This window comes from Limulus polyphemus, unplaced genomic scaffold (assembly GCF_000517525.1).
Source record: "Limulus polyphemus unplaced genomic scaffold, Limulus_polyphemus-2.1.2 Scaffold2947, whole genome shotgun sequence".
In the NCBI taxonomy this organism is placed as follows: Eukaryota; Metazoa; Arthropoda; class Merostomata; order Xiphosura; family Limulidae; genus Limulus; species Limulus polyphemus.
In genome coordinates, this window is record NW_013668557.1 from 123,401 (window position 1) to 137,672 (window position 14,272).

The 14,272-nt window shown below is 32.3% G+C and overlaps 1 protein-coding gene across 1 annotated transcript in view; it reads right to left on the reverse strand.

The window, feature by feature from the left end:
* The window catches only part of LOC106468284 (syntaxin-like), a 33,287-nt gene that overhangs the window by 13,278 nt on the left and 5,737 nt on the right, over positions 1-14,272 (reverse strand). Inside the window, exon 3 of the mRNA XM_022396625.1 lies at positions 12,942-13,052. Within this exon, the coding sequence (XP_022252333.1) occupies positions 12,942-13,052 (111 nt within the window). The remainder of the gene's footprint in view (positions 1-12,941; positions 13,053-14,272) is intronic.

The window sequence follows — 14,272 nt, forward strand, 5'->3', positions numbered from 1 at the left end:
TATACGTATATATTTAATTCATTAAAAATTAGAAAACCAAAATGGCGACATTTAATCATTTGATAATGTTTATAACAAGTAACGTTTAGTTATCAGAGTTAATTTGGTTTCGTTAAGTTTGAATACAAATGTCATTATCACTTATGTAACCTCTAAGGACTTTGATAAAACATTTTCGTACAAACATAAAAACAAAATGAAATCAGAAACAGGAAAAAAATGAACTTGAGAATCGTATATTTTAAGCATTGGGGTGTTGGCGCGTAGAGTAAACATTATAGTTAATAGTAATGTGTAAAGGCTTAAACAACATGTAAACAGAACTGTTATTCGTACAACCCCTTTCTGGTGTTGAAGTTTGATTTTATGTTCAAATATTTAGTGAAAACAAACTTGTTTGAAATTTGTAAAACAATAATTAATTATGCTAAGATATAAGGGCTCGTTTTCTTTTCCTCGATTTTCTAAAAACTGATTAATAAATGTTAGGTCACAAATTCAACATCCGTCCCCAAATTTTGCTCATTTCTTTTGTTGTCTAGTTTTTAATTAGTTTAGAAAATAATTAAATTGGACTACATAAGTAGAGATTTACCTAGTAAACCTTTTTCAAATATTTAATCCTAATCGAAAATTCATGTATAAAGAAAGAAAAAATCTTAGTAACCAAAACATTCGAAAACTTTAAACTGACAAAAATAAAGGTTAGGCGTAAGTGCAAATGTAGTTAAAAAACAAAACTTTTGTTTTCTTTCAATTCCTCTATAATTATAATAAAATTGAAGTTCTTGAAGGAAGCCTACCCGCCTGTATTTAGTCAATGTTTTGTTTTTATGGTAACTGTTAAGAATACACAACACTGTTGCATTAGGCCTATCTTTTGTATTTGGACGACTGGTTAACATGAATCATTTGAAAACTATATAAAATGAATAAACCCACGTTATCAGAAGAACAAAAGTGTCTGTAACAAGTGGAAACTTTTGAAACAAGTCCAATCATCTTTGTTCAAAATATATTTCCTAAGAGTACTTATCACAAAAGAAAGCTGGCAAAATAAGGTTCGATATTTATCTACTTCTATCTGTTACCACAACCAATAAATCTATAAGAGAACGTCTTTTGTACTTACCCGAGTAAAGCACATTTGATTTATTGGATGGCAGGATGTGTGTATAAGTAATAAAAAAAATTCCCAGTTGTGAAACTAAATCAGCATATCTAACGGATGAATCGACAATTCTGTGGATTGACTTTTATCGTGTAAGTCTTATTGAATAGAATAACAAAATTATCCGGCAAATATTGAAGTGAGTTGATTAAGTATGCCACTCGACAGATACTCAAATATCCCACTTATCTTTGTTGTACATTAACAGTATCAGTTCCAGAATAAATAGTACAAACGTCACTAATAGCATAAATTTGTTAATTATTTATACGCCAGTAATTTTGTTCCCATATTGTAAGATTGTGTTCATAAACTTTAGTTTCTAAATAAGCAATAACTAAAAAACAAGCTTATTAGAGTCTGATTTTGTGTGTGTTTAAACATACTTAAAGTATGATTCTTATCGGTGATACTAGCTGGAGTATCCGTAGCTTGCAACAAAGGATAGGAAATTGTGAATCTATTTTTTTTTCTTAACATAATAAACATTAAAAGTGCAACAAAAATACATAAAGGTACCAATACTGAAAAGACTCCCCCTCATGACCTTCCTCATGCCATCCTGTATCAGTGTGTCAAGTTTGGTGCTGATTGAACAAGAAATGTAGAAACGTATAATAAACAGATACACATACACATTGACGTTTATTTCTATAGATTAAGAAACCAGTAGCTGTTTCATTAGTTTTCTACGTGCCAGTTTAATTATAAATTACGATTGTGTTAATCAGATATACCTCTATAAGTCCATGTTGTCTTTGGTGCCGTAAAGAAATGAAGACTGTGTTCAGTTAAAAGTAGTGAAGTATAGAAAAACTAAATTAGCCCAGCATAGGATATTCCAAACGTACATAATTATTCCAAGTTTAAACTACAACACGTACCAATATTCCTAAAGAGAGAGACAGGAAAATGTCACTGGGCAGCCATGGAGTGTCCACATTAGCCGATTCCGACGTAACTCCCAACAATGGACACTAGGATTACCACCAGCACAGCCAGGCATATAAGGATTATGATTTTCTTCTGTCGGAGTTGGAACCATCATAAAAACATGTGACATGTGAGGACTTCTATTTTCAACAGATGTTTGTGTATAAATTGGGGTTTTAACGAAAACATCGTCCCCCAGAAGCAATAACTTAATGGTAACTGGAACATCAATAATAAATACTGATTCCTAATTTATACACTAAAGACGCCTCTAAATATTCAAATATAATGGGTTACTTCAGAGACTCGTGGAAAAGAAATGATCAAGGTATTACAACTTGGAGTAAATAAAAAAACGAATTAAACTCCATTATTTAACGTATGGATCAGTGATAAAACGAAAAACTATATTATGGCATTTCTAAATTCAGGCATATAATAACTTTTAGACATCAATATTAGTAGAATTCTCTCCCTCTCTCTCTTATTTTTAACTTAGTGGCAATATCCAGGTTTAGCAGCTTACAGTGCTGTTTCTTATGTATTGAGAACCAGTTTAACAACTTGAAACTTTCGGTTTTTGCATCACGAAACTAAGTGATTAGTTGAGAAATATGAAACACGTCTACTTTTAAAGATAGAATAGAAAAGACAAAAAAAGTATGCATGAATTCTCAATCTGACTATAACTAACTTTTATAGACTTCCCGTACCGCTTGTTAATGTCATCTCTTTTTGGTTTTGCAGACGTAATTGAATACACATTAATGAACAAAAACACAAGTTCGCAAAAATCATCTGCGCATGTGCTATTTAAAATCGATTGAAAATAATATATCATTTGATGCCGTTCTAAAAGAGGAAAAACATCGCTATGACAGAAGAAAAAACAACAACTAAAAAGCAATTTATGCTAATGGATTTGTTACAATGATGTGCTTGAATCTGGAGGCTCCGGATTTTCTATTCGCGCACCAAGATATGCAACTTCACGTTTCTTTGAATGTTGCGGTAATTAATCGTGCTCGAGACTGGGAATTAAAGATGCATAAAATATAAAGACAAACGAGCAGTTAAAACTGATAGATTACTACACGTTTAATGTGAAAAGTACGCGAAAGTGCTGTTAATTTATTATACAAAATGATCATAAATAGAATATATACTTTTAATTTGATGTAACTTATATACCGAATAAATAAATATTCATAAATAACTCCATACACCAGAGTGCAGTTATATCATTTAAATGATTATTTGCTTCAAACTGGGTTGAAGGCTTTGTTTGGTTTGAATTTCGCGCAAAGCTACACGAGGGCTATCTGCACTAGCCGTCCGTAATTTAGCAGTGTAAGACTAGAGGGAAGGCAGCTAATCATCACTGCCCACCGCCAACTCTTGGGCTACTCTTTTATCAACGAATAGTGGGATTGACTGTCACTTTATAACGCCCGCACGGCTGAAAGGGCGAGCATGTCTTGGTGTGACGGAGAAATCGAACCCGCGACCCTCAGCTTGCGAGTCGAGCGCCCTAACCACCTGGCCATGCCGGGCCTGGGTTGAAGGAAGAAATATTTCTATTCCAAGGCTAGAAGATCAGTTTCCATAGTGCATGATAATGGAAGTTTATTTGAATCCCCAATATTTCTTCATCAGGTGGATTGAACTATCTGACGAGGTATTAAGGTGAAAATATTTATTTTACTTTTCCATGGTCGTACTTAGTAACGTTTGAAATGAATTTGTTTGTTTGTAATTAAGCACAACGCTACAGAATGGGTTATCTGTGCTCTGCCCCACCACGGGTATCGAAACCCGGATTATAGCACTAAGTCCGCAGACATACCGCTGTGCCACTGGGGGCAGAAGTGAATTTAAAATCACCTTTGTTTTCTAACTTAATATTCACTTGAAATAAAACTATTCGATGTATTTGTTGGTACGTTCCAAGAGTTTGTGCGTTTTTTTTTTGTTGTTGTTGTTTACAACACAGCCTGAAAGCGGCAAGTCAGATCCAATAAGATGCCCTGGAGAAGTCAGAGGGCTCAAGAAAAGTTTCGGTGGTGCTGATAATAGTATATGTTTTTTAATGCTATATTTCCTAGGGACGGGTCGTTTTAATATTATCATAATAAAAGAGCATATATTGCCCGATAAGACTCCAAAATAAAATTCATTCGCCTTACGATACCCCACGTCCTTAACATACCTCATGTCACGTCACAGAATGCTTCCATAAAAAATAGTAACATTCCAACTGATCCAATAGAACATCCAAACTATGTTTTATAATTTTTTTTTGATACTGCTGGTTTGGTAAAACAGTTACACCATGAGGTTATCGATACTGTTTTACGTAAAGTTAAAACGCGTTTATTTGGTTTTGCAATAGTGCAGTTCATCGCCCACATCAATAATATAAGTGGAAATGGTACAAAAAACGATTTACCGAATCACTTTAATTTATTGGCTATGTATCCTGAATTAAAAACAGGCGTATCTTTATATAAAGACGGACAAAAAGAAGAACCGATAGAGAGACGTAAAGATGGAATAGCATAATAGTGAAAATATATACGTTGAATATGCAGCTGCATGAAACTGAAGTTTTAAATACCAGTATTGATTCTCCACCGGTATGAAATACCCCCCACCATAAGTCCTTGTGGTTAGGGCACTTGACTAGCAATCTCCGGAATTGAAAGTCATCATCGAATATACTCACCCTTTCAGCCACGGGTAAGTTATAAAGTTACGTTCAATCCCACTATTTGTTGGTTAAAAGCATCCCCAAGAGTTGGTAATAGATGTTGTTGACTAGCTTGATTGTATTACTTTTATTTTATCACTTCAAATTTAGAGACGGCTAGCGAAGACAGACCTCGAGTAGCTTTCCGCGAAATTCAGCAAGTAAATACATATCCACCCATTTATCGTGAATTTTGAAGAAGATGAAGTAATATGGCAAGTGTTATATATACTTGAGTTTTGAATCATACATTTATTATCGGAAACGAAAATATGTAAATTATATGAGTGAGCTAAAGTTATTGAGAATGAAAAATATTTAGTAAATAATTCAATTGTAACACAAAAATAACATATTATTCCAAACTAGTCCGATAATTTCGAGTTCTTAAGGATTTATCGTCGATCTAATATTAAACAAGCAAAAGGATACCAAGATCAAAGTCTTATCAAGTAGGCCTATTGCAGGTTTTTAAAACTGCCAAGTTTTGTCAAATTCGGGATATTTTCCTTTGAAACTCGCGATTTTTTCTTCTTTCATGAAATTTAACTTTGAAGAGATTTTATTGTCTTTAGTAGCAATTTATCGAACGTAATTATACGCTTATCGTGCTTTGGAGTCGAGAGTATGAACCTAAGACTAGCGACGTTTTCAAAATCGGCACGAAATGTTAATAGAATTATAAAGTGTAAAATCAATACAAATCACTATTGCACGATAAAAGGAGATACAAGATAATTTACTTCGCTGTTCTATGGCTATTTCTGTATAAGTACTAAGTGGGCTTCTTTTTCAAACAAACTGGTAATTTTCGAAAAAGTATCGATTCGGGTAGGCTGAAATGGCGCTCGTCTTTGAGCGTGTCCAGTAGGAAAAAAAAAGGTCTGTATTTAGTTAGGCACACAACGAAAGAACAGTTCTAATAGTAATACTACTATGCCAACTCAGTTTCCTGTGCTAGGTAATTTAGTCTTAAATGATCATTTACAAGTTTTAGTTTGTGCTTTGATAATCTGAGACTCTAAACTATCCAATTTTACAATTTTTTAGCTTTGTTTACATTTTATTTAGAAAAACAACTGAATTTTCAACAGCAAAAATCACGATTCATAAGGTTTGTATTTATCGTGGTACCGATGAATACACAATTCTTCTCGTGATTCATGGTATGCGCAGGTTTTTACTGACATCACGATAGTATAAATTGGAACGTTGAGCGTCCTTTACGTGACCCCATTTTAGTGTCTACTGACTGAATGACAGATAACACACTACTGTGCGAGTGGTTAAAACAGGTGTCCCCTTTCGAAGAAACAATGTGAGTTTGTTATTAGACAGCAGGTTATTATTTTTTTAGGGCAAATTTTAACACTTCAAATATGGTATAATAAGAATGTTATTATACCTTAATTAGTTTGAAGGACTCTTATGACACACAGATACCCGAAGAAGAGAGACCAATGTTCTGTTGAAACATGTAGTATGTCTTTACTCGGAATGATTATTAATGTGTTTATAAATCGTTGTTATTCAATTTACTTTGTATTAACATAATGTGTTTCCGTACACGAGTATATAGAATATTGACACAACTTGTAGCACCCTCTAGTGGCTAAGCGATAAGACTGAAGGCTTGTTTGCAGAATTAGTCAACATTAATTTCAAGCCTGAGCCTGTGAATCAAAAGACAATTTTGATATGGGGACTTCATTCAACATTAGCCTTTGCAAGACTCGTAAATTAGAATTACGACTACGCCACATTATCGTACAGTTTGTTCTAATATACTGTTAGTGGGTGATATGAAGTTGGCATGTTCTTTTATACATTTTAACATTATTATTGTTTTTGTAGAACAAATATAACGATGATGACAGCAAGAGCAAATAAATATATATATATATATATACTACTAACGATGACTGTAAAGTTGGAACTTAGTCCTTAAATTTAAAGAAAGATAGTAGGAAACAATTAGGTTTAAACATACTGTAGGTTTTGTTTATTTGTTTTGAAGTTAAGCACAAAGCCACACAATGGGTTATCTGTGCTCTGCCCACCACGGGTGTCGAAACCCTGTTTCTAGCGTTGTAAATCCGCAGACATACCGCTGTGCCACTGGGGGCGTATATGTAGGTATACCCTTTAGATAACCGTTTCAACTGATTTTTAATAACTAAAGAATATTTACCGATAAATGGCAAACTGATAACTAGAGGATAATTAGATACATCAATTGGATTTACTGTATAAAAAAAAACTTGGCTTATTTATATAAGTACCAAGTATTCTGTCGATCATGAAACATGGAAACATATTTTTGTATAAAAAAATCCGTGATGTTCGTAAATTCTTTATGAATGACTTCGTACGTGCTGGATATTTCATAAGCACGGTGAAATAATATCTTAACTAAATGTTCTTAGAAATAAACAAAGTTAAATTTAAACAGAAAAATAAATAAATATAATATGCAAAGAAGATAAAATGCAAAATAATGATTTTTTTTCCAGTAAATTTTCTAAACAAATAACAAGAAGGAGAGTAAAGTGTAAAGTGCAATTTAATTGTAACTAGTAAAAAAAATGTCAGTACCGTGTGCATATATTCTTGGATTTTTGTATAAAACTTACACAAAAAGAACAGTGCGAAGTTGCCAAAACAAGATTAACCAGATGTGACTCACACAAAAACCATAGACCTACAAAAACTTAAAAGATATAAATAAGCTAAAAGAACGTTAATTTTGACGATATTCAAATATCCATTGTTCTTTTCGCATAGAGAGATTTTTTTCCGAAGACGTTTTAATTATTCAACTCGACTTTGAATATAATTTTTGGGTTCATAAAAATGTAAATAATGTTTTATATTAAAAAGAATAGTAAAATAAGCAGCGCCACTGTCATTGCAGAGGTATTTGTCTCAGAAGTCAAACAATTTTTTTTTTATCTACCAGAATAACATTTTTGTAATTTCAGTAACACTAATTAAAACTAATAATAATCTACTTTATTTAGTAAGGATAAAATATACTTTAGGGTTACATATAATAAACTATTTATTTTCTTTGCACGGTTGAATTGTAAAATCATTGCAGAATGTGAACACGTTTCAAGATTGTATATCTCACACCTAACCACTTATATTTATATCCTTAAACACGTTCAGCATCTTTATTAATGGATTTGTTGTTATATAATGTAATAAGTGTATATATATGTTAGAATGATGAAGAGTTTTTATACATTTTAACAGAATCACATGAAAATTTGGAAGACAGTGGAGAACACTTGCCAATCTGACAAGAAGCAGGTAATCGCTTGTTTCAAACAACTAGGTTTGGGCATTTTCTAAATGATCTCCACTTTGTTCAACTTGATATTCAACTTAGTCCACCAAGTCAAAATCGGAAGTATGTGTTTGTACGAGCAAAAAAGGTTCAAAAGTTTAAATAATATATTTCATATATTAAGCTTTTGAAGCCTAAATATCAGTGCTTACTAGAAAAGCTGAAACGTCTTGAAAAATGAAAACTTTTGAGTATTGTATGATATGATGATAAAAAATTCTACAAAAAAGTAAGAAATTATAATTTCTTTAAAGACAGAATATTGTTAGAAGATGCCAGATAAACAAAGAGTTGGAAGAAATAAAACATTTTTTCCGAGTAAATTCTTCTATAGAAATATGTATTTGTTACATATAGCTTTCTTTATTTGTTTGAACCTAAGCACAAAGCCATACAATAAGCTATCTGTGCTCTGCCCACTACGGGTATCGAAACCCAATTTCTAGCGTTATAAGTCCGCATACATACCACTGTGCTACTGGGGGGGGGGGTACATATAGCAAATGTATGAAACAACATAACGTTTTGGGACAACATGGGACCTATTGAACCATCTCGGCTGTTCTATCCTCTAAATTAAACTAAAACTATTAATAAGTAAGTTTAAAAAGTCTTAAAGCCAGTCCTTTTCATTCCTATAGCTATCAAGCTTTCTCTTAAACTCACTTAAATTTACTGCCTCCACAACATCCAAAGGTAACCCATTTCAAAGGCCAACCACCTTGTTAGAAAAATAAAACTGTCCTAACTGAAGATGACTCCTACCCTGCCAAAATTTACATTTGTGTCCCCTAGTGCTACTATTCTCACTGTTGAGTATGAAAAAAGATGATGCATCAACACTATCAATTCCCTTTACAATCTTAAACACTTCAATCAGATCCCTCCTAACTCTCATTTTTTTCAATAGAAAACAATTTGAGAGATTTCGACCTCTCCTCGTATGACAACCCCTCCATCCCAGGCACCATTCTAATAACCCTTCTCTGAACCCTTTCCAACAATTCAATGTCTTTCCTAAGACTGAACACAATATTTCAAATGTGGCCTAACCAGTGACCTATACCTATTATGATAACCCACATGTATTATCTTGCATTTAATATAATTAAAACCCATCTGTCATTTATTCACCCAACAAACTTTAACTCCTTTAACAACAGCTATTAGATTGCTCGCAATAATATTAACATGGTGTAATTTGAATTGTTAATAATTTTTGTTTTCATATAAAATTTTTATATCGGGATTTTCTAGAATAATATACAATATATCTAATCGCAGACACCGAAATCTTAGGCCTAACTTTAGTTAAGCCTTTATTACGTACGGCCTATATTCGATAGAGATAAATTAACACTGTAACTTGTGAACGTTTTTTTGCTTGAGTTCAATTAGGGATAAACTTTACCGTACTTAATACTATCAATAAATAAATCTGCAATGTTATTCTACGATCTAACGTTAGACCCTTTTAAAACTTTGATAAACTTTTAATATGTTGTAAAAATGTCTACTGAAGTATATTTACATCTGCCTTTTGTTTACATCCGTTAAAATTTAGTGCGCGCGCATTTTTAGGACAATTGAGTGTTATTGTAATAGATGTTAAATACAGCTATATCGAAAGATCAATTGACCAGAAATTTGACCACGTGGTATCCATTATACAGCAGTTTTAATCGTATTTTCTTTCTCTGGGCAATTATAACATTAGAAAGGTTGGCTACTACTGTACAAGAGCCTCCCAGTGGCACAGCGGTATATCTGCGGACTTAGAACGCTAGAATCTGGGTTTCGATACCAGTGGAAGGTAAGAGCACAGATAGCCCATTGTGTAGCTTTGTGCTTAATTACAAAACAAACAAACTGTACAAGTTTTAATTTCCGATACCTTCAAGATTGGAGAAAAAAGCTTATCTAATGAGATTTATAAATAGGCCTAAAAAATTTAATTTATTATATGACAATATACTGAAGCTTATAAAGTTTATACCAGAGTACAATCATTTAATATTAACGCTTTCTGCTATTTATTAAAGTTTATATTACATACAATTTGAAAATGTAATAACCATAATGATTCCTCTCACGATGCATGGAATAACAAAGAGACAGAGGTGAAATAACTAGAGTAAAAGTTAAAATATTAATAAACCAGCCTTGTAAAATTCAGTAAACCAAACACTGATGTCCAAAAATAAAAGTAAAAGTATCTGCAAAAACGGAGGTTCGGAATTGTTAAATAACGAATAAATTGAACACTGGCAGTAAAAGGAAACAAGCGAACGAACAAATCACATCTATATTGACACTAATATCTGCAATCTTACCAAATTGGTGGTCGCCTTCCAATCGGTGTGACCATTTTTTGGCTGCTAGGGTTGAGGGCAGGAGCAGTCGAGTTAAAAATCAAGAGAAACAAAGAGCCAGAAATAAAAGAAACAGGAGACGATACACCCCACTTTTATATTCAGGACAAGTCTTAGTAGGGTATCCCATAAGTCCACGCTTTAACCAATGATTTACACATAGTTTATACCAATCCAAGCCAGTTAAACACCTCTCTGTATTACCTGTTTGAATAAGTTACCCTGTCGGCACTGGATATAGCAGTTCAAGTGCGGCTGACATTATTATTCACTCTTGTTTACTTTCACTCAGAAGTTCTTATCGGTAACTGCTAACGTAGTCTTCTCTCCTTAACCCTTGAACCGCTCCGGGATTAATAAAACTAGCTTGCTGTTTCGTTAATTTTTCTGAATAATGATCAGGTTAATTCGAGAAAATATGAATATATATTATTATATACTCTTCTTCATTTTCACTCAGAAGTTCTTATTAATAATTCTAAGAAACGTCAACATGCTAACTTCAGACTTAAGAACAAAGACTACAGTATGTAACTTATACCTCTGTAAGAGCAGAAGTTCACGAGCTTGCGAAATCCTCTCAACACGGATGTGATAACTAAATGCATAAAATTCACGAAAATTTAGAAATATTACGTTGTTATAGCTGAACAACAATGTATATTCTATACTAAGAATGGGAGGATGGGATTATTAGCAGTTCTTACACGACATTCTTCTGGTCTGTGAACGGACTGTTTTTTGTTTTTTTTAGGGGTTGTCATTATTGTATATTTCCCGAAAACCTGCCACGAAAGAACTGTACACACAAAAGATTTACTACTTATCACTGTAGAGTATGGGCCATTAAAGTTTTGGCAGAAGGCAGCGAGTTAAAGGTTAGGATGCAAGTACACAAACGGAAAGAAGTATAGATAGTTAGTAAAGAATTTTGCTACAAAACAATATATTTTTTTAAAAAGCTGCCTACGTTTTAAGCCTATCTCGCTCTTAAAACAGACAGAATCGATTTTTATAATAACAAACTTCTAACATGTAGTAAGCTGAGAACAGAGTTCATAACTAGGAAGTAGTCAATTTTTTATTAGCTTCATATAGATGGTTCTCAATTTAGAAATTGGATATAAAAGTGCTTTTAAGCTCCATTTTTTACGTCTGTCTACTAAATAAAGACTTGCCAACTAATTTAACTAAATCTCGTCTAAAAACTATAAACAGTTGATTGTTCAGATAAAGAAATCATCAAAGTGTAAACAACTACTCTAGCTATATATATCAACAAGCTTTTCTTGTCTAAAAAATGACTGTTCTGTTTACTTGATGTCATCCATTATTCACACTCCAAGTGAAGCAAGCTAGTTCTAAGATTTTATTTTTATTTCTTTACTTTAAAATTCTGTACTTGAATCATTTGAATTATCGTTGCTTACGGGTGAAAGATGAGCAAAGAGAGAGAGAGAAATATAAAACTATTTTTCTTTGGACATTAAAACTGACTCATAAGAAGAAATTTCCAATAACATTACATGCACATATTGAATTATCTTACTACCAAAACACATATCTCTTGATCTCCTACGAAATACGATCAATTAAGGCTTAAGAAAGCTTACACAACAATGGTTCATACCAGCATTAGTTTCAAATGTTCTAGCTGTTGCTGTGAAATAATGTTAATGGTTTCTGGTAAGGTTTGCTATTAGAATTGAATTTGTTGGCTACTAAATATTGTAACTTAAGTCTTACATAACAAAATAAGAATAGTTAAAAAATGCAAAAAAAACATTTCGTCAAAACATCGCATTTAAATAAACATTTGATGAGATGATTTTTTTACCATCTATAAAGTTTACTTGCATTGAGATATGCATATAAAACTCTTAGTCAAATATATTGTAAATGTTTGATTCGATTGAAAATGATGTAAAAATTTCGAAGCAACACTATATAAAACAAATTTTTGAAGATATATATAATAATTTAAGTTTAGTGAGTCAAACCTTATACAAAAACAATTATTTAACTTTCAAATAATAATTGAAGTTATAGAACTCTTCTTAATGAATGACTAAACAATATCAGTATGCAAAAGAATCATTATATTTCTATGATTTTTTCTACGTCATTCCTACTTGAAACAAAACTACCTTTTCAAGCTATAATTTATATTGTAAGAATTTTAGAGAAAAAAAGTGTGCCAGTAATATAACTTCTAGTTTAAAGCTGTAGATAAATAATAAAACTGATTATTGGAGATTTATGATTTAAAAAGAAAGGTTAAATGGGTATATTCATTTTACAAGTGCATGCAGCATTTAAATCTTGATGGAGAAGTCAGAAGATGGATGAAAGAGGAGGACTCACCCGTCTTGATTTACTTTGATATTTCACCGCTTTCTTGGTGTCCCTCTTTGCAGCATCAATATAGTCCACTGATTGCTGCACATTATATTCTATCCTGTCTATCATCTCTCCCTAGATTCGATTGGTTATAGTAATAACCAATCACAAGTTGTTGGTAAGAGTAAATAACGAGTCACAATTTGATTGGTTACAGCAACAAATAGACAGTATTTAACTGTTCATGTCCAAAACTAAGAACAAATTGATTAGGTTAAACACTAAGTAGTTAAATCGATTATATCTGGAAATGCATCATTTTGGTTAAAACGGAGCCAGACAGTCAAATATCTTTGACATTTAATTGAAAAAATAATACACCTTTTAAACCATAATTACTTGTTATTGTAAAACAAGTTTATTTTGCTACATGTTCCCACCACATTTTTTGGTTATCATCAGGCAGAAAGAAAGTAGACGAGACATTAGTATATATATATATATACAATAATTAAAAAAGAAAAAAAACGTGTTCTTAGAACACGTGGTAGATGTCAATTTTAAAGCATTCTCTGCAGATGAAATAATACAAATCAACACATGTATACACACACACTATACATGAGCTAAAGTTTTCAAACATAATTAGAAAACAATATACAAGATATACTGTTAATAAATATATACATGTCTATACAATGTTAACTTAAGTACAGCTGGAAGATTGAAATTCCAGGACCTTTGTTATTACTTAAAGAAAAATCTGTGTTGAATTAGTTCCATTGATTTTTTTTACATTCAGTTCAGTGTAATTATTTATGGAGCAAATTAATTCGGTTTCATCCCATAGGATACGGTAATTATAATTAATGACATGTTCTGCTACACGTGATAAAATGCAATTTGTGTTTTTTTTAATGCAAGTTTGTGTTCATTCAAACGATTTTTATTGAAGAATTGTCTGACCGATATATATAGACAATGTTGGATTCACACTTTATTTTATACATTTCGTTTTTGTCCAAAATTATTATCTTTTAAAGAAGGAAGAAGATTACAAGCTTTGTTAAGAGATCTACGAGCGATTTGGCAGTCCGTATATCTAGAAATAAAAGGAGGTTTTTATATATATTTGGTTTGAGATCTTAAGGGTTCTTTTTGTTTGTTTTTGGGCAGAGCCACATAGGGCTATCCGCTGTGTCCACCACGGAGGATCGAACCCAGGATTTTAGCATTGGAAATCCGTAGACTTACCACTGTTCCATTGGGGGGTGGGGTGGGAGATGATGGGGAAATAAAGTAAAAAAAATACATTTATCTTTCCTTTTTGTATAAACGGGTGAAAGTTTCGTGAG